Source organism: Odocoileus virginianus, chromosome 21 (assembly GCF_023699985.2).
Source record: "Odocoileus virginianus isolate 20LAN1187 ecotype Illinois chromosome 21, Ovbor_1.2, whole genome shotgun sequence".
Lineage (NCBI taxonomy): Eukaryota > Metazoa > Chordata > Mammalia > Artiodactyla > Cervidae > Odocoileus > Odocoileus virginianus.
In genome coordinates, this window is record NC_069694.1 from 47,122,982 (window position 1) to 47,143,331 (window position 20,350).

The window sequence follows — 20,350 nt, forward strand, 5'->3', positions numbered from 1 at the left end:
GACTGTATAGTCCATGGGGTCCCAAAGAGTTGGACACCACTGAGTGAATTTCACTATACTAAAAAAAATTATGTTGTTTATCTGAGAATCATATTTAACTGGGCATCCCGTGTTTGTCTAGCAACTCCGTGGTAAGGAAGCTATGTGAAAGTTGGGCTAGGCTTCTTTTAGATGGTTTGTGGTTTTTACAAACAAAATGTCTCCAAGTCAAACACTGAGATCTCCCAATCACCGGGGAGACTAAGAACTTTCACCTCCTTCAGTTAAACCCGTGCTTCAAAGAAGAAGCCACTTCGGCTGTGGGAAAGACTGTCCCAAAGAGCTCTGGGTGGGTCACCATCTTAGTGAACCGCAAACCTCTGGGGCCTGGGACGACCACAACCTTAAGCCAACTGAGAGGTGGCGGCTCGGTGGACCTGCTCTCTCCCTCCTCTCTGCTCAGTCCAGGAGGGAAAGAAACTTCCAGAGAGCCCCCGCCTCTCCCCGGATGGCCGTGGCTCTTCTCCGCTCGCCCCATGCCTCCCCGCCCCGCGGGCTGGAGTGGAGCAGACGGCCCCTAGGGCACCGAGGACCCAGATTTACTCGCGAGTTTTGAAATCAGCCGGCAAGGTACACGGGGGCCGGCCGCCTCCATTCCAGAAAGGGCTTCCGCGGCAAGGAGGCCGGCCCAGCATCCGCGCTGCTGCTAGAAACCCGAGATGCGGAGGGCGGCTGCCTGGCGTTTTATTTCCACCCCGCCCTCCCGCGCTCACCCGCTGTTCAAATTTTGGTCGGAGGAGAGAAAACAGCCCCGCGCCGGGGTGCGCGCGAAGACGAGCCGAGGGGAGACGGACACACCCTCCAGTCCGCCCTCCCCGCGCTGAGCGGCGCCAGGAGGCGGGGGCCCGGCGAGGCTGCGCCCACGGAGAACGCCGGCACCCCGCGGCGAGGCGCCGACGACGGCCGGTTGACTGGAGCGGGAGCGCCGCGCCCGGCGGGATGATGCTCCGGAGGGGCCCCTGGCCCTGGCGCGCGCGGCTGCTGCCGACCCCCGGAACCCAAGGCCGGGCGCCTCCGCGGCCACCGATGCCCCAGGTAAGCCCGAGCCCGGGGCGAGGGAGGCGACCGGAAAACTTTGCGTGGGGCAACTTCGGCGGGCGCGAAAGCCCAGCGGAGGGACATGCCCTGCGTTTTGCTGGACCGTCCGCCCGGCTCCTCGCGCGGGAGGACCCCCCCCCGCCCCCCCCGGCAAGTGGTCGCCCGGCCTCGGACGCGGACCGGGTGTCCGCAATCGGAGTCACCCCCGGAGCCCGGGGAAGGGAAAGCCGGGGCGGCGGGGACGTGCGCCGGCGCATCACCTCGGTGAAGTTGGGGTGCAGGGGCCGTGAGGCTGCGGCCCGGGGCGTGGGGGCGGCACAAATCCCCCGGGAGGCAGTGTGTCCGCGTCCAGACCGCTGTCTGAAGTAAGTTTTCAGAGCCGTTCTGCTGGCGGCCCGATCATCGGTGCCGAAGGGGGCTAAGGAAACGGTAGGGCGGCTGGAGTGCTGCCCCGAGTGAGCGCTGTGGTGGGAAAGCCAAATGCCCGTCCTGGAAACCGCCAGCACCTCCCTTTCGAAGAGGGAAGAAAAACTCGCGTTTTGTTCCGAGACTCGAGAGACGGGTGAATCATGAGTGTGTGCTGGTGAGTAACAAATGGCCTGACACGCTTGTATGTGGTCTGTGTGGAACCGTCGCTCGGAGGAGGAGGAGGGGGAGTGGATGTGCCCTCAAAGAGGCGAGGAAGACGGGGGGACAGTGCAGATAGTAACTGGGGTTGCGGCGCAGCCGGACAGCAGGTCAGGTGCCCTAACTCAGAGCCTGATGAGGAAAGACAGACTTTTTAAATCGAGCCTTCCAGGTGTGTGCGGTTGGGGAGCGCGTGGTTTGAGTTTGAGTTCCTTCCTAACACCGCCTCCCCACCTCATAAATCAGTTTCATATTGCTAACGAGAAAAAGATGTGTTTTTTTTCCTTGAGTTGTGCTCAGTAAAAGAAAAGCGGCGAGTGATGCCGTTACCATTTTCTTGTCACTTTCACTTCCTGTTCATTTTTTCCTTTTTTCTTTTCCTCTCCAAGTCTCTCAGGGCTTGGAATGATGGAAAAAAATCTTTAAATGCATTTTAAAATGCCTTCCCTGAAAGTTTGAAAGAGAATGAGGAAGGACATTTTGTTCCTTATAACTAGGAAAGGGGCAAACTTCTTTTTTTGAGGGGGGGGGTTGGGAAACTTCTTAAGACGTGAAATGGTAGACTTAATTGGAGAGAGGCTTTTTTTTTTATTTTGTGAAATTTGTGTCTTAGTATAAATGTTGTACTTTACAGGCAAAATATACCAAACAGTAAACAACCCAATACAAGGACCGCCCCTCCTTCTCTATATACCATTTAAATGTAAATGACTGAGTCAGTTTTCTGTTAAATCTATTTAACATTTTGAATAGAATGTTTATGGGTCCTCAGACTGGCTGCTCTTTCTCAGATTGTCAACTCTAAGCTCTTTTCTCCATGTTTCCCACCTGATGCTATCCAGGGAGTGCCATTGAATGCCCCAGCGGGAATTGGGTGCTCTTTTAAAGAGGTCGAAAATGTTACTGTGGGGCTTACTTGGCTTAATTACAGGAGAACTCTGGTTATCACGTTGCCTCTATGTAATCATCTGAAGAAGCCTTATGTTTGACTGTTACTAATTTGCAGATTTTTAAGTCTTCACTGTGCTGTTAAGTCAATTTGCTGAACTTTAGAAAGGGAAATACTTCCATCGTTTTACTTATCTAATTGAAGACCCCCAAAGAATAAGACACGTTTGAATGTGCTTCTTTATATGCTGTTTGAAATTGTACCATAAAGAAGCTGACAAATATCCTGACTGCCTCAGAGTTTTAGTTAAGGCTGCTAAACTGTTTTCTGTAAATCAAATTAACTGATTGTGAAGGACATCTTTCATTCTAAGATCTCACTGTTTTGTGATTGCCTCATTTGATATGAAAAGTGCTGTGACTAAAGACAAGTATTATTTCTCTTTATATTTTGCTGTAAACATTCAAATCCCTAGAGCCTCTGAAAGTAGCAGGGAAAAAAAAGTAATGTATATGACCTGACAGCTCATAAAATCCTAGCTTGCAAGGACTTGTCATTAACAGTATCTCAAGTAAGCATTCCCAATTATATCTGGCCTTTTCTGAAAGTATGAATGTGCCTTACAGGAGCATTTGGTGATTTTGAAAAATAGACAGTTTATACGTTTCACATGGTAGGTAAGTAATTGCCAGTATTTTGGGGGTAGAAAGAAAGTTTGTCAACATGGGTACGTTTAGTATAACTGAATTGCTTTTAAAAGGACACATTTAGTCTGAGGCATAAGAGAACCAGAGCACGTGGTGTTGCCTTTGGCTACGGCATGGCCTAGCGTCCACAGTCATTTTCGGGGGTGGGGGGAAGTGGGAGGGGGGTCCCACATCTCTGCTTGTCTCCTGTGCTGTGGCTGAGTGGTTGGTGGGGGAGTCCACAGCTCCTGCTGGCTTTTCTGTTTTCAAGGACACAGCTTCGAGTGATCATGATGCTTAATGAGTTAATCACTAAACAGAAAGCTCCAGCCTTATTGTGCCTTCCTTAATTTGGGTCTTCTGTTACTTAGCTGAAGAGACTCCCTGAGGTGATTTCAAGCCACTGGCACTGTATGTGGGTCTCTACATAAGCTATGTTTAAAATTTTTAAAAATTCAAGTGTACTTTGCAGAGAAGTTAAGTATTGCCTGTGCTTTTCTTTTCCCCCCTAACCCCTAGAAACAGAGCATAAACATGTTTCAACTCAGTTGTGTCCAACTCTTTGTAGACCCCATGGACTGTAGCCCGCTAGGCTCCTCTGTCCATGGAATTCTCCAGGCAAGAATACTGGAGTGGGTAGCCATTCCCTTCTCCAGGGAATCTTCCCGATCCAGGGATCAAACCCTGGTCTGCTGTATTGCAGGCAGATTCTTTACCATCTGAGGCACCAGGGAAGCCTTTAATGCCACCACCAAATATCAGTTTAGAAGTTGTTTTCATCTTTAATAAACGTGTCATTCTTGTTTGATACTTTCCTGTGATTCTCTGTCATGTGTTTGTAATTAGCAAGTTGTAGTCTATAATCCTGATTTCAGAGCTGTCTCCCTATGATTGTACTTATACTGTAGAGAAGACATGGATGCTTTGGTCTCAGAGTAATTCTAGACCATTTTGTCTATTAAATGTTAAACATTACCACTTTCCCAGCGCTTAGGTATTAGGGCTGGGTTTTATTATTTTATTTTTATTTTACTGTTTATTTCAAGTTAACAGGGTTCTGTTTTACAGCAAGATCTCAGTTGGAAAATAATTTTGTAGCTTGACAGATAAATATTCAATATTTGTTGAATGTGGCACCTATGAAACTGCAGTAAAAAACCAGAGGCTAAATATTGGTTGATCAGTAGCTGTGTAAATGAAATGTATTTACTTCATAGAATAAAAATGAGCAGCTAATTTCGTTGGTGTTAGGCAAATGGAATGTTTGATGGTCAACCCGGCCCTGCTACCACTTAGCTCCTGAACTTAGCCAAGTCATTCAGCCTACTTGAGCCTGTTTTACTCCCTTTTCAAAACAAGATTTGTTTAACTGGTCTAAAAAGCCTTTTTCATCTCTAAAATTGCCATTTTATTATTTTTACCACGGGTTGTAAATACACTGTTGAATAAAATATTGTCAGTGTCAGAATGTCTTAGTGGTTGAAAATCCTCTTTTATGATCTTAGGCAGTCAGTAAAGTGGCAGTTTTAACTAATGATTTTAATAACTGTTTTCCCCTTTAAAAAGAAACTGGAATTTATTTGACATGGGGTGAACATGGCATAGTTGTATTAGGAATTATGATTTGTCATGTTCTAATATTTAATTCTGTCATTGCTAATGATTTAATCTGTGAAATGTTGTTTTTCAAGAGAATCTAGCTTTAGAACCCTAAAACCATTATATAATAGACATCTTGGCCTCACCTACAGGCTATAAACCAATAGATATTAATAATAAAATAGCATCATCTTAGCTGTATCTGAGAAGTATCTGATTTTTGATCCCGTTTAGCTTACCACAGTATTAATTTTCCTGGTTTTTAAAACAAATGTCAGCTCTTTTTTCTGAGCTATGTGTTTAGACTGCATGGTGTGGGATCCACCACCCAAATGTTTTACTGAACTTTCTTCACTGGCATACCTTTTAAGAAACAGTACTATAAAACGTGGTGGTCAGTTAAGAGGTGCCTTTTACAAGGACCTATGGAAGATACTACTGTCTAGTTTTAGTCTTAGAATTGAGTTTCCCCCGAGCTGATTTGGGTTTATTATGCAGACAGTGGAGTATACAGCCGGGGTGTTCACTCTATGCTCTGGCTGCCAGAAAGCCTTGAGTCAGATTTTCAACCCACCTTCTAACAAATGTGAAAGATCTTATGACATGCCTTGTATTTATTTACCATACTCATTTACTATACTCAGAGAGGTTTCATCATCTCTGCCTTCATTTTTCCCTCCATTCATATCTTCACCCATTTTTCTGTAATTATCTTTTAATGGGGAAAGTGGTACATAAAGAAGACTTTATTAAGTTTAAAAAATCAGCTCTTTGGTGTTTGAACAAATATGTTCAAAGGCTTCCCCCACAGCTCAGCGGATGAAGAATCCACCTGCTTGCAGGAGACATAGACAATCCCTGGATTTGATCCCACAGGTTCAACCCCTAGGATGGGAAGATTCCCCTGGGGGAGAAAATGGCAATCCACTCCAGTATTCTTGCCTGGGAAATCCCATGGACAGAGAAGCCTGGTGGGCTACAGTCCAAAGGGTCGCAAAGAGTCAGACACAACTGAGCAACTAGGCACAGCACAGTTTATGACAGAAGCGTGGCAAATCAGTCTGCTGTGCAGTGTCCTGGGTGCTTCACCCATAGAAAGTTCACCACACATACTGATTGTATTGTATTAAGATACCTTAAGAATCGACTTTTGATGCCATGGTGCTCTTTTTTGTTTTGAAATGTAATTGACAAGTGTGATTGTCTCTTAAAGGCAATGGTACTGAGGTTGTTGACTTTCGTCTCACCTTTTTGCTCCATACTACCTGTCCTAAATCTTCCTAGCTCCTTCTTACCTCCACTAGCCTCACCTGGATACAAAATAAAGTTTGGGTCAACTCTTTATGCTGAGTTTCCTATTTAACTCATAAATGATGCTATTTGGTTTTATATCATTTTTACCTTAGTTTACAGGACCAGAAAACATGCAGTCCAGGCATTTGTTCAGCAGCTTTTTGGGGGACAATCAGAGCTTGATCTAGGATTCATCAGCACGATGCTGATGAGAAGTGATGTGTGAAACTTGCACTGTCAACAGAGTCCATTGAAAAGACTTCTCTGAATAGATTTGAGGGCAGAAATAAGGAACATTGAAAAGAGAGGCAAGAAATGGAGCAAGAGTTGAAATTGCTGCAGCCTGTGCACAGAATCAGGAAGTGCCGTGAAACACTGAACCTCTTATCGAGAAACTGACAGATGCACAGTTTTATTGTGGCAAACTTAGGGGCGGAAAAAGTCTTCAAGATTGACAAGGGTCACACCGTGCGTCTGGCTTCTACCCAAGGTTCTTATTACCTGATTGAGTAGGATGTTTTGGTTTATAAAACTGCTTTGGACACAGGTGGTAATCCTAGTATATTTAACTCCACTGGGAACTCTCAATTATTTTGTTGTTGTAGGAGTGTTTTTATACTGAATGTGCTGCTTAAATTACATTTCTGAGACTGAAGGATGAATTCACTTATCTTAAAGCTCTTACGTATATGACAGTAAAAATAAATGCACTGAGCCTGATTGGAGGAAAGAAGAAGTTATAAATTTTCTTGACAAACTCTTGTTACTTTTCTGACTGTGTGTTTACTTGTGTGTGTGTGTGTGTGTATATGTGTGTGTTCATGTGTGGCTGTCTGTTTGTGTCAAGTATTTTGTTTTGGTATGAGTTTCACTAGTAGCTCAGTTCAGTTGCTTAGTCATGTCCGACTCTGCGACCCCGTGGACCGCAGCACTCCAGGCCTCCCTGTCCATCACCAGCTCCTGAGGTTTACTCAGTTTCATGTCCATTGAGTCGGTGATGCCAGCCAACCATCTCATCCTCTGTCATTCCCTTCTCCTCCTGCCTTTAATCTTTCCTAGCATCAGAGTCGTTTCCAATGGTGGCCAAAGTATTGCTGTTTCAGCTTCAGTATCAATCCGTCCAGTGAATATTCAGGACTGATTTTTTTAGGATGGACTGGTTGGATCTCCTTGCAGTCCAAGGGACTCTCAAGAGTCTTCTCCAAAACCACAGTTCAAAAGCATCAGTTCTTCAGTGCTCAGCTTTCTTTATAATCCAACTCTCACATTCATACATGACTACTGGAAAAACCATAGCTTTGACTAGATGGACCTTTGTTGGCAAGGTAATGTGTCTGCTTTTTAATATGCCGTCTAGGTTGGTCATAACTTTTCTTCCAAGGAGCAAGCATCTTTTAATTTCATGGCTGCAGTCACCATCTGCAGTGATTTTGGAGCCCCCAAAAATAAAGACAGCCAGTGTTTCCATTGTTTCCCCATCTGTTTGCCATGAAGTGATGGGACCAGATGCCATGATCTTAGTTTTCTGAGTGTTGAGCTTTAAGCCAACTTTTTCACTCTCCTCAAGAGGCTCTTTAGTTCTTCTTCACTTTCTGCCATAAGGGAATCTGCAGAAAATCTGCAGTCATCTGCATATCTAAGGTTATTGATATTTTTCCCAGCAGTCTTGATTCCAGCTTGTGCTTCATCCAGCCCAGCATTTCTCATGATGTAGTCTGCAAATAAGTTAAACAAGCAGGGTGACAATATACAGCCTTGACATACTCCTTTCCCAATTTGGAACCAGTATGTTGTTCCATGTCCAATTCTAACTGTTGCTCCCTGACCTGCATACAGATTTCTCAGGAGGCAAGTAAGGTGGTCTGGTATTCTCATCCATTTAAGAATTTTCCACAGTTTGTTGTGATCCACACAGTCAAGGGCTTTGGCATAGTCAATAAAGCAGAAGTAGATGTTTTTCTGGAACTCTCTTGCTTTTTTGATGATCCAGCAGATGTTGGCAATTTGATCTTGGATTCCTCTGCCTTTTTGAAATCCAGCTTGAACACTAGTGGATGAATGGGATATTTGAAGAGGGGATTTTTAAAAGCTGTTGATGAAAAACTGCTTTTTCAGCCAGTAATGTAGCTGAAATACAAGTGTGCATTTTTATTAGAGAGACTGACAGTAATGTGACCATAAACCTGAAATTTTGTTTTAGAAAATGTGTGCAAACAGAACAGCATAATGCTGGCTGTCTAAGCCCTTGCTAGAGGATATTTGTTGTGACGTTTTATAGTCTATAAGTTCATTTCTGTAACTCTGCTTTGGGAATGTTTCAGAGAATGTACCATGTAGCAGTTTTCATTTTTTCAGGAGAATGTATGGTTTATTTTGACCTTGCAAATGTGGTTTTGTGGGTTTGTTGTTAGTGAAACCAAGGTAAGCAAGCTTTGTACATAGGCTACAGTTGACCCAGAAATCATGTGTTTTCATCCCTCCAGGCCCACTTTCTACTGCATGCTCTGCGAGGCCCACATCAGCCACAGCGACTCATACCTCTTCTTGGGGCTTGTCCCTGGTGGCCTTTATGATGTTCCACTGGCAATGTTGCCCCCGATCACTCTCCCTTTCACCTTTTGAAGTCTCATCCTCCACGGCTGAGTTCCAGTACCCACCCACCCTGCCCCAGTGTTTATGCAGTCTCTGTAGGTCTCTGCCAGCAGAATTAATTACACTTCCTTTTCACTCCCACGGTACCTGCAGTACTGGAGAAGGGAATGGCAAACCACTTCAGTGTTCTTGCCTTGAGAACACCATGAACAGTATGAAAAGGCTTCACTCTAACCTGTATTAGCATTAGTTGGGTTCATATGATTTTCCCATGTGGATTCTCTCAGCCCTTTGTGATCAGAACTGTTTCTCCTTATCTCTGGCTTCTGCCCTGTCACAGTAGGTACATAATAAATGCTTATTGGGTAGAGGAATGAAGGGCTGAATGATAAAGAACTAAATATTATATAGGTTACCTTCATGGTGCATTCTCTTCAGACCTGACCTTCTCAATATCCTCTTCCCCACTGACTCCAGCCAGGGAGACACCTAAAGTGTTCTTACCTACCTCTTGTGATTTGAGCCTTGAATGTTGAAGGTTGTTTTAAGGTTAATCAAAATAATCTTCATATATCATATTTATATTAAAGCTGTGGTATTCAAGTAGATTTTGGTTCATTGTTTTGTTTCAGATATGCTTTCACGTTAGGCTTTTTAAAGGACTTAAGTCAACATGATTTAATGAAACATAAATTTTGTCAGGACAGCCTGGCGTGTGTTTTCTTGGCTGTTCGGTAAGTGTGGTGGTGATTTTGGGTGATTCCTTACATGTGGGGAAGGCAGTGCTTTTCTCTCATGAGAATGTTCATAAATGGAATTCCTAGCACATTAGATCATATTGGTTTTTGTTTCGTGACGTGCTGTTTTGTGATTGCCCAAAAGTATTAGTGTTGGTACTAAAAATTTTGGAGAAGAAAATAGCCGTCCACTCAAGTATTCTTGCCTGGAAAATTTTCCACGGACAGAGGAAGCTGGAGGACTACAGTCCGTGGGGTCACAAAGAGTACAGCCACGGCTGAGCACATCGGCACTAAAACCTTAATCATTAAAAGGTCAATAATTTAGAGTGATAATCCTCTTAAAATCCATTATAAAATGGGAGTTGTGATGGTTCATGCTATGTCTGAAAGCTTGCAGAAAAGATCCTTAAAAATTACATGCAAGACAACGTACCTATACATGAAAGAGATCCATGTTTATTCACCATTTGGCTCATGAGAATCAAATATCAGAGACAGTAAATACTGCAAGAATTCAGAGAAGAAACAGCATTAGAAATTGGAGATGAAAAGAGGTGAGATTTCAATTAAGCTCTGAGAGCAAAGGGTGAGGAAGAGACTAGCAGACACATCTAGAGTAGGAATTAAGGGTATAAGCACAGTGGAACTGGAGGTCTAGTAGGCCCTCTGATCAGGTGGCAGGAAGCTTTCTCTGTGAAGTATGGTTCTTGATTTGACTTGGATTAGAGTTTTAGGTGCCATGTTAAAACCTTGTAGAAATTATGTTTATTAAATTAAACTCTGTATCACAGACTGATACCCTGTAGTTGGACATTGATTCCCAGGGTGTTAATAGATGATACCGAAAAAACAGATTGCCTGTTCTTTTAAGTCTGAAGAATTCTGGGCTCAGCCCTGCCAAGTTAGATGTGTTCCTTCGCTGCACACCTTTGCTGTCGGGTAGCAGAACGATCTGAGAGTGGGAGGGAGGTTGATCACAGACTTCTGTCACTCCACAGCATTCCTAATAGCTTCTCCCAGAAGAGTGGTCTATAGGACACAATTTGGGGAACACTGCACTAAAAAATTAGATTTGGGATGGATGATGTTGGAAAAAACAGGTGAAATCCTCCTATTTCCTAGTCTGTTTCTCTGGCATCACTAGTCTTGGTACTCTGACTGTAGTGTATTGGACCATTCCGAGATGCTATATTCTTCAGCCTTCTTTGCAGCTAGCACATGACTAAATTCTGGATAGCCCACATGGCATAAATGTGTAATTTCTGGTTCACATCCTTAATTAGGAAACTGATTTCTGTTCTGTCTTCTTTGTTTTCTCCCTCCCATGGGCTGGAATGTAGATGAGAAAGGGATGGGCCAGCTGGACCCTGTGGGGGCATATAACCCTCTCAATGATGGTGGAGCAACTAGATAGAAGGAACCTGGATCCCTGGCTGGCATTAATGTCCTCTTACCCTCAGCTGCCTACCTACCAGAAAAGGAAACATTTCTGGAGCTCCATGTGCTTTTCTGTCTCTTCCTTACAACAGCTTAGTTTGTGCCTTATCTTGTCCGGTGGAAGAGCAGCCCAGCTGGAAGTCTCTGAATGGTGAGATTAAAGCAGAAGAGCAAGAAAGATGGGGAGACGAGCCCAAGACATTGTGAGGCCGATGCTGTTGGAGGCTCTCAGAAAGCAGTACTACAAATGCCCAAAGCATTGTTACCAGTGGTTGAAACCTGAAGTTGAAAAACAGTATATGGATGGAATATGTTTTATAGACTGTAACAGTTTATCTGTGCTGCCTTTATCCACTATGCACCCGCTCTATTCCTGGTTAAAAGTCTTACTTTGGCTTCATCATTTGCATAAAACCTGTCTTGATTACTAGATGGAAATCACCTTTCCTTCTTTTTTTGAAATTGAGATATATTTGATCTACTACATTACATTCGTTTTAGGTGTATAACGTAATATGATATTTGTATATATTACGAAGAGATCATCACAATAAGTCCAGTTAACATCCATCACCGTGGTGGTGGTGGTTTAGTTGCTAAGTCGTGTCCTACTCTTGCGACCCCATGGACTGTAGCCCACCAGGCTCCTCTGTCCATGAGATTTTTCAGGCAGGAGTACTGGAGTGAGTTGCCATTTCCTTCTCCAGGGGATCTTCCCGACCTAGGAATTGAACCCAGGTCTCCTGCATTGCAGGGAGATTGTTTACTGACTGAGCTACAAGGAAAACCCATCCGTCATCATGCATAGTTACAAATTTTTCTTCACATGATGAGAATTTTTAGGACTTACTGTTAACAACTTTCAAATATACAATGCAGCATTGTTAACTGTAGTCACCATGCTATGGGGGCTTCCCTCACATGCCCAGGACTTATTTATTATATATCCAGAAGTTTGTACCTTTTGGTCTCCTTCATTCATTTCACCCACCCCTCAAATAGCAGTATTTCCTTCTTTTTTATGGCCAAATAATATTCCAGTGCACCATCATTGTCCATTCATCCGTTGATGGACAGTAAGCTTATTTCCGGGTCTTGGCTATTGTAAATAATGCTGCAGTGAACATAGAAGTGTAGATATCTTTTCTAATTAGTGTTTTCAAATTGCTGGATCCTATGGTAGTTCTATTTCTAATTTTTTGAGGGCCCATCATACTGTTTTCCATAGTGACTGCGCCAATTTTTGTTCCCACTGACAGTGCACAAGGGTTCCCTTTTCCTTACATCCTCACCAGTACTTATTTCTTGTCTTTTTGAGTGGAGCCAATCTCATAGATGGGGCTTCCCTGGTGACAAAGTGATAAAGGATCCCCCTGCCAATGCAGGAGACTCAAGAGATGCAGGTTGAATCCCTGGGTCGGGAAGATCCTCTGGTGTAGGAAATGGCAACCTATTCCAGCATTCTTGCCTAAAAAATTCCAGAAACCTGGCAGGCTACAGTCCATGGGATCACAAAGAGTTGAACATGATTGAGCATGCCTGCATGCAGGTATCGTTCTAACAGGTTGAGGTGATTCTTCACTGTAGTTTTGATTTCCGTTTCTCTAATGGTTAGTGATGTTGAGCACCTTTTAATGTACATATTGGCCATCTGTATATCTTCTTTGGGAAAATGTATATGCAGCTCCTCTGCCTATTTTTTCCCCTGTCTTTTCCTCCTGTGTCTGCTAGTTGACTTATTGTACTGCTCATTTGATGCTTGGACACTCTCTTACATTAGGGCTTTTTGTGTATGTATCTTACCAGCATCTCTGCCTCCACCCATGAGTATTCATTTTCTCTGTACACTAGCAACTCCTGAAGAGTAAGTAACATATCTTTTATATTCTTGGTACCATATATATACATATATATGTTTATCTTTGGTTTTCTTATTCTGCTAGTTCAGGTGCTTGCAGTGGTGCTAAATGAATGAGGTATAAGAAGATAGCCGCCGTTGTCTTTATGAGAAATGATGTTGGTCTGTACCAGGCATTGGTAAGCTTTTAAAGGTCCAGATGGTAAGCACTGTAGTCTTTGCAGCCTGTGATGTCACAGCTGCTCAGTGCTGCTGTGTAATAGGGCATGGCTATGTTCCTGTCAACTTTGTTTACAGAAATGGCAATAGGCCAGATTTGGCCCATAGACCATCATTTGCCAGTCCCTAATCTGTAGACTCCATTTTTGGCAGTAGTCATAGGGATGCTATTCTAGGAGATGAATCTGGATTTAGCAACCCAGTATATGTATAATGGGATGAGACCAGTGACTTCATTAATAAGAAACAATCACAAAGTCCTGGTCACTGTACATGGAGCTAAAATAACAGGAACTGGTGGAATGGAGAAACACGAGGAAGAATATGAAAATGTGTAGGAATTCCAGCAGTTTTCAGTGATTAGGCTTATACCTAACCATGAAGTCATGATGTCTGGCACTTGAGAGCAGGAAAAGAATCCGTGGCTGGGACTAAGATGATGAGCTGCCGTCTGAAGTCAGGGGCAGAATCAGTGTCCTGGGGTGAGTCCTCATTCCTTCGGGAGATGTGGCGTGATGGGTGAGAAGTGAAGATGTGGCTGAGTGATGTTCAGAGGCAGTGCTCTGGCCCAGGCTTTATTCCAGTAGGTTGTTTCCCTTTGGGATTGTTAAACCATGGGTGCCATTTGTCTTTCATCTGAACCCAGCGTTAGAGTTTGCAGTCGTTATGTACGTTTTCCCTCACTTTTCCTTTCCCAAACTTTTAAAATTTTTTTTAAGAATTTTCTATTACCTAAGCTGTGCTGCTGAAACAAAAGACCCCAACAGTGCATGAACTTCAGTATGCTTTTAAGTCACTCTTCCCTCTCTCAGGAAGTGCCTCTGAGGTAAGCTTTTCAGGTCAGCAGTGACTCTGCTCCACGTAGTTGTCCAGGGACCCTAAGCCGACCAGTACCCCTGCTGCCTTCAGAATGTGGCTCCCAAACTCAAAAGAGCGTGGAGGGACTTTTCAAGGTGTTACAGGCTGGGCCTGGCAATGTCACCTAATGCTTGCGCTCATGTTCCAGTGAATATTTCATTGAAAAGGTCAGATGCCACCCTGAGCTGCCAGGGGGGCTGAGAGAGGTGCTGGCTGGGAGCCACATTCCAGCGAACACATGAAAACTGTGGAAAAGGGAGGTAGAATTTTAGTGGACGTTTCACTTTTCGGCTGCAGTCCGCCTTGGCCAAAAACAGGACAGTTTTGCTTTTTGTGGGCACTGAGTTGTCAAAGCTCTGTTGTGCCTTGTTTGTATGGTATTCCTCAGCAGTAGATATTTTCAGGGGAACTTTATTTCCCCCTGGAAAACTTAAAAAGGAATTGGTGGAAATGGAGCATTTTTAATTTGGGTTAGAGCAGGAACATTTGACACCTGCTCGGCTACATTATACCTGCCCTCGGGGCTGCAACTTAATAGGAAAGGGTGTGGCCTCACTTATACTTGTTAAACTAAGGAAGAGAGAGAAGTAAATTCTAATGGTTCAGTTAGGATTTGAGGCCAAGTTTGTGCAATGACACATGATAAGGAAAAGAGGTAGAGAAGATGCTGACCATGTAAGTCTCGGAGAAGGACTTACTGTGGAGGAATTATGGTCATAGATAAAGGAGCTGCAGTGAAAGTTATGCAAGTATCGTGCATATCTATTTAGTGGCATTTTGTAGGTAGCCTATTATAATATGGTCTAAAACAGGGAAATCTTAAGTAAATGCGTGTGTGTGTGTGTTAGTCATTCAGTCGTGTCCAACTCTTTGCGACCTCATGGACTATAACCCACTAGGCTCCTCTGTCCATGGAATTCTTCAGGCAAGAATACTGGAGTGGGTTGCCATTTCCTTCTCCAGGGGATCTTCCTGACCCAAGGAGTGAACCTGGGTCTCCCACATTGTGGGCAGACTCTTTACTGACCGGGCCACTAGGGAAATAGATGCTTAGGATGGTTGAAAGATGGCAGCGGAGTCAGAGTAAAATGTATCTTAGTATACAACACAATGGCTTCCCAGGTGGCTCAGTGGTAAAGAATTGGCCTGCCAAGTCAGGGATGGAGGTTCGATCCCTGGGTCAGGAAGACGCCCTAGAGGAGGGCATGGCAACCTGCTCTTGTATTCTTGCCTGGAGAATCCCAGGGACAGAGGAGCCTGGAGGGACTGCAGTCCATGGGGTCACAGAGTCTGACACAACTTAGCGACTAAACAACAACAACAACATAACACTGAGGCTCATCTACCATAGTTCAGGGCATATTCAAAAAGAGTTATTCCTGGGACCTCGTATAATGTCTCCTCACCACATTATTTACTTAATCACATCTTTGTAGTCACAGACTTTTAAATTTTAATTTGTCAGGCTTTACCACTATGGAAAGTAAAGTGTTGGCCGCTTAGTCGTGCCTGCCTCTTTGCGACCCCGTGGACTGTCGCCCTCGGGGCTCCTCTGTTCATGGGATTCTCCAGGCAGTAATACTGCAGTGGGTTGCCATTTCCTTCTCCAGGGAATCTCCCTGACCCAGGGATCGAACCCAGGTCTTCTGCAGTGGCAGGCAGTTTCTTTACCATCTGAGCACCAGCGACCAGATAGCACTATTGATCAGCCTTAAATGCATAACTTTGACTTTGGAATATTAGAAATGTTTTCTTTTCTCATTGCTTTTCATGCATTTCAACATAGTTATTGCTTTATATAATGAAAGGCTAGATTTTCATAGATTCCTATACATTTTTTGAACTTGGACACTATATTGTCCATGAAACAGTAAATGAGACTTCAGTGAACGAGTTGTTCAGAGGGCTAGTTTGGGAGCCAAATAATTGATGCCTTTGAACTGTGGTGTTAGAGAAGACCCTAGAGAGTCCCTTGGACTGAAAGGAGATCAAACCAGTCAATCCTAAAGGAAGTCAACCATGAATTTTCATTAGAAGGACTGATGATGAAGCTGAAGCTCCAATACTTTGGCCACCATTGGAAAAGACCCTGATGCTAGGAAAGATTGAAGGCAGGAGGAGAAGGGGATGACAGAGGATGAGATGGTTAATGACATCACCAACTCAATGGAGATGGTGAAGGACAGGGAAGCCTGATGTGCTGTAGTCCATGGGGTTGCAAAGAGTCCGACACGACTGAGTGACTGAACAACAAAAATATTTGGTAATATATGTAACATATATATATAATTGGAAATATATCACCAAAATGAACACTTACTGTATTATGAACTGTGGCTGGGCCTGGTCTGGCCATATCTGAACATAATAGATCATCCTAGGTTGTGTGGAATTATCTTTTACTGGAGGCCTATTCTTATTCCATACTGCAGCAGTATTTTTAATCTGGGCTGTTGCTTTAAGAGGGCTTCCCTGGTATCTCAGATGGGAAAGAACCTGCCTGCAATGCAGGAGACTTGGTTTCGATCCCTGAGTCGGGAAGAGCCCCTGGAGGAGGGCATGGCAACCCACTCCAGTGTTCTTGTCTGGAGAATCCCATGGACAGAGAGCCTAGCGGGCTGCGATCCACAGGGTTGCAGAGTTGGACATGACTGAGTGACCAAGCACAGCACACGGCACGTTGCTGTAAGAATAGTAAGGGAAGACAGTTTAGCAGTGCTAGAGGAAAGCAGTCCCTCTCGATGGGGGGGAGGAAGCATAAGATCAGTAAATCCTGCTTGATAGTAGTTGTGTGCAGAGATCTAGGCATTTCAGTTGACCCACAAGCCACCTTTGAACACTGAATTTCCAGAATGCTAGTGTGGCTCCTAACTCATTGAAGGGAGATGCAGAGTGTTAATCACAAGCAATAGTCCTGTTACACTGCACCAGGCTGTCAGATCATATGAGGAATTATGTTTTGTTACTGGGGCAGGGCTTTGGAAGGGATGCTGCTAAGCTGGTGGAAGGAAGGTGCATCCAGAAGGCAGTTAAGATGATAAAGATTTATATCAGAGATGATTAAAGGGACTGGATGTGTTTAATCTGGTGAAAAGAAGGCAGAGCAGAAGCAAAATCTTTGTTTTCAAACATCTGAGAAGGTATGTGAAAGATTTGTCATTCTGTGTTGCTTCAGAACAAGGAAATCACTCCTAAGATTGGGCAGAAAGGGTGGGCAGGGTTCAGCTTAGTTTAAGAAATCATATATATTCTGCCTGTTCACCAGTGCATACACTGCTTTTAATTGAAGTATACTTGATTTACAATCTTATGTTAGTTTGAGATGATTTGGTATTTTTATATACTCCATTCAAAGTTATTATCAAGTGTTGGGAATATGAAATATATTCCCTGTACTGTACTTTACATCTTTGTATCTTATTTTAGACCTATTAGTTTATACCTCTCAATCCCCTTCACTTATCTCGCCCCTCCCTTCACCCCTCACCACTGGTAACCATTAGTTTGTTCTCCATATCTGTGACCTGTTTTTGTCATATTCATTGTTTTAGTTTTCAGACTCCACATATAAGTGAAAAGGTACAGTATTTGTTTTCTCTGACTCACTTCACTAAGCATAATACTTGCCAGGTCCATCCATTTTGTTACAAATGGAAAGTTTTCATTCTTTTTTATGGCTGAGTAATACTCTTACATATTTATGTGTTACATCTTCTTCACCCATTCATCTGCTGATATACACTTAGGTTGCTTCCATATCTTAGCAATTGTAAATAATGCTGCTGTGAACATTGGCTTGCATATGTTTTCAAACTAGTTTTCAAATTTTCTTCTGATTTATACCAGGAAGTGAAATTGCTAGAGTATGTGATAGCTCTGCTTTTAAAGAACGCAGGTTCGTGTTCACAGAGCAGTGGAAGAGGGTGAATCTGGAGCTTATAGGCCGTGAGTGTCTAACCGTCACAGGAGGGTGAGGCAACACCTGTGCAGTTCTTGGAGGCGCAGCTGCACTCATCGGTCAGGCCAAGGTGCGATGGGAGACGGGCCAGCCTGGTTGGCGCGGGTAAAGGAGTGGTCGCTTTGATTACAGTGCGATAGCCTAGACCAGGAATCAGGCAACTCGACTGCTTTAGGAACACAGAGTACAATCCAAATGGGAGCAGGTAAGGTAGAGAGATTTTAAAAAAAAGTATGAGACCTGTAAGTGCAGGAGGAAGTTAGACTGAGTAGATAGGATGGCAAGAGCTGAACGATGGAGAAGCCGAGAAGTAGGCTGAAGCGCGGGGGTGGCTAAAACCTGAGTGCGGTCCGAGTCAAAATGGGAGGCCAGCTGAGGTGAGCTCTGAGCTTCCTCTCATAGCTGCTGCTCTGTGAAGTCTCTCAGGTCCAAGCCTCTGATATTCATCGCAGAGTCAGAGGCTGCTGTAGCCTGAGGATTGATAAACCCAAACATTTAGCTAAATACTGGTCCACTGCTCTACATCCCCTGCTGACCACTCCTGCCACCTGCCTCCCACCAAGAAGCAGCTTTGGATTGCTTATAGTGTATTACCTACTTAGTTGAGGTGGTTTGTGTTTTGACTTTTTATGTAAATGATATTAATCTTTCTGTGAAGGCTTGGGTTTAGAATGTTTGCTGTGAGGTTTTGCTGGAAGTGACCCAGGTGTGCTGTTCATTGCTGGTGTCCATTGAAGCTTTAAGCACAGATGCTCTTTTAACAGGCTATAACACTTTTTCACATATGAAATTCACTTTATAATGAATCCAGGCAGTTTCATTTAATTAGTTATTCTACTTAGTGGGATTGTGCCTCCATTTAATTAGCGAAGTCTGAATTTGTGGCAGTGACTAAGCTTTGTAATCAACAGTTGTTTTGATGCCTGCAGTTATGTGGAAACATCCAAGTGTAACCTCTCTTGCAGAATAATTATATTACCTGAATGTATCTTTGGAACAGAATTAGGATAAAATATGTTATTATTTGTAATTATCCTGCTTACTGTAAGCTATTAGATCTTAGAAAAGGTTTCATAGGCACAGCAGTGATTGTTAAAACTACCACTGTTATATTTTAGCATAGTAATGGTCTTGGTTTTGAAATTTTAGGAACCACTTTTGTGGTCTCAGCTTGTCATCTTGCTTTCTCTAGAAATTTCCTTGCTCTTAAATACATGGTTATAACAGAATTGGTCATCTCAGTAGAACATGGCTTTCATTCAGTTGGTCATCTGACTGAGGAAATTGGATTGAATATAGGATTGCCATCTCTGCTGGCTGCTCCTTTGAATAGTGGAGTTACACACTTGGAGCTGCTCGGAATGATCATTTTCTATCACGTGTACTTGGAAGCAGTGCAGATCATTTTGTAGTGATAAAGCAGAATGACACTGACATGCAGAGAAAAGGAGAAATGAAACGTAGATCAAGAGGACTTCCTAATCTCAATATGACACTCCAGTCCCTAGTTCTAGTCCATTCCCAAGGCTCAGCTGAATCCTTAATTTAGGTTACATGAGAGACTGCAGCCATGAAATTAAAAGACGTTTGCTCCTGGAAGAAAAGCTGTGACCAACCTAGACAGCATATTAAAAAGCAGAGACATTACTTTGCCAACAAAGGTCCATCTAGTCAAGGCTATGGCATTTCCATTAGTCCTGCATGGATGTGAGAGTTGTACTATAAAGAAGGCTGAGCATAGAAGAATTGTTGATGTTAAAATGTGGTGTTGGTGAAGACTCTTGAGAGTCCCTTGGACTGCAAGTAGACCAAACTAGTCCATCCTAAAGGAAATCAGTCCTGAATATTCATTGGAAGGATTGTTGCTGAAGCTGAAACTCCAGTATTTTGGCCACCTGACTCAAAGAACTGACTCACTGGAAATGACCCTGATGCTGGGAAAGACTGAAGGTAGGAGGAGAAGGGGATGACAGAGGATGAAATGGTTGGATGGCATTACTGACTCAGTGGACATGAGTTTGAGCAAGCTTTGGGGAGTTGGTGATAGACAGGGAGGCCTGGCGTGCTGCAGTCCATGGGGTTGCAAAGAATTGGACGCAACTGGGTGAGTGAACTGAATAAATGTATGAAAAATAGTAAGTGTAGAAGTGTTAGTCACTCACTCATGTCCAACTCTTTGGAATCCCATAGACTGTAGCCCGCCAGGCTCCTCTATACATGGAAATCTCCAGGCAAGAGTACTGGAGTGGATTGCCTTTCCCTTCTCCATTGCATTTTTCAGACCCAGGGATCGAACCCAGGTCTCCTGTGTTGCAAGCATATTCTTTACCATCTAAGCTTCCAGAGAAGACCAGAAAATGATAGTCAAAAAGTACAAAGGCAACAAGTAGCAGAGAAAAACAGATACTGAAAGCGTAAAACATGTCATGATGCAGGAACTCTTCTGTAATGTTAGCGTGCGAAGTGATTGTATAATTTAGTCCCAACAGGACACGGATGGCTCAGTTAGATAAGGGT

The 20,350-nt window shown here is 43.6% G+C and overlaps 1 protein-coding gene across 2 annotated transcripts in view; it reads left to right on the plus strand.

Annotated features, from left to right (window-relative positions):
* The window catches only part of MCUB (mitochondrial calcium uniporter dominant negative subunit beta), a 104,647-nt gene that overhangs the window by 9,630 nt on the left and 74,667 nt on the right, over positions 1-20,350 (plus strand). The window contains exon 1 of one of the 2 annotated variants that reach the window (XM_020887912.2): positions 294-1,074. The exons of the other annotated variant lie outside the window; for it this stretch is intronic. Coding sequence (XP_020743571.2) covers positions 979-1,074 — 96 coding nt within the window. The 5' untranslated portion in view covers positions 294-978. Of the gene's footprint in view, positions 1-293; positions 1,075-20,350 lie in introns of those variants that run through there. 2 annotated transcript variants of the gene reach the window in all.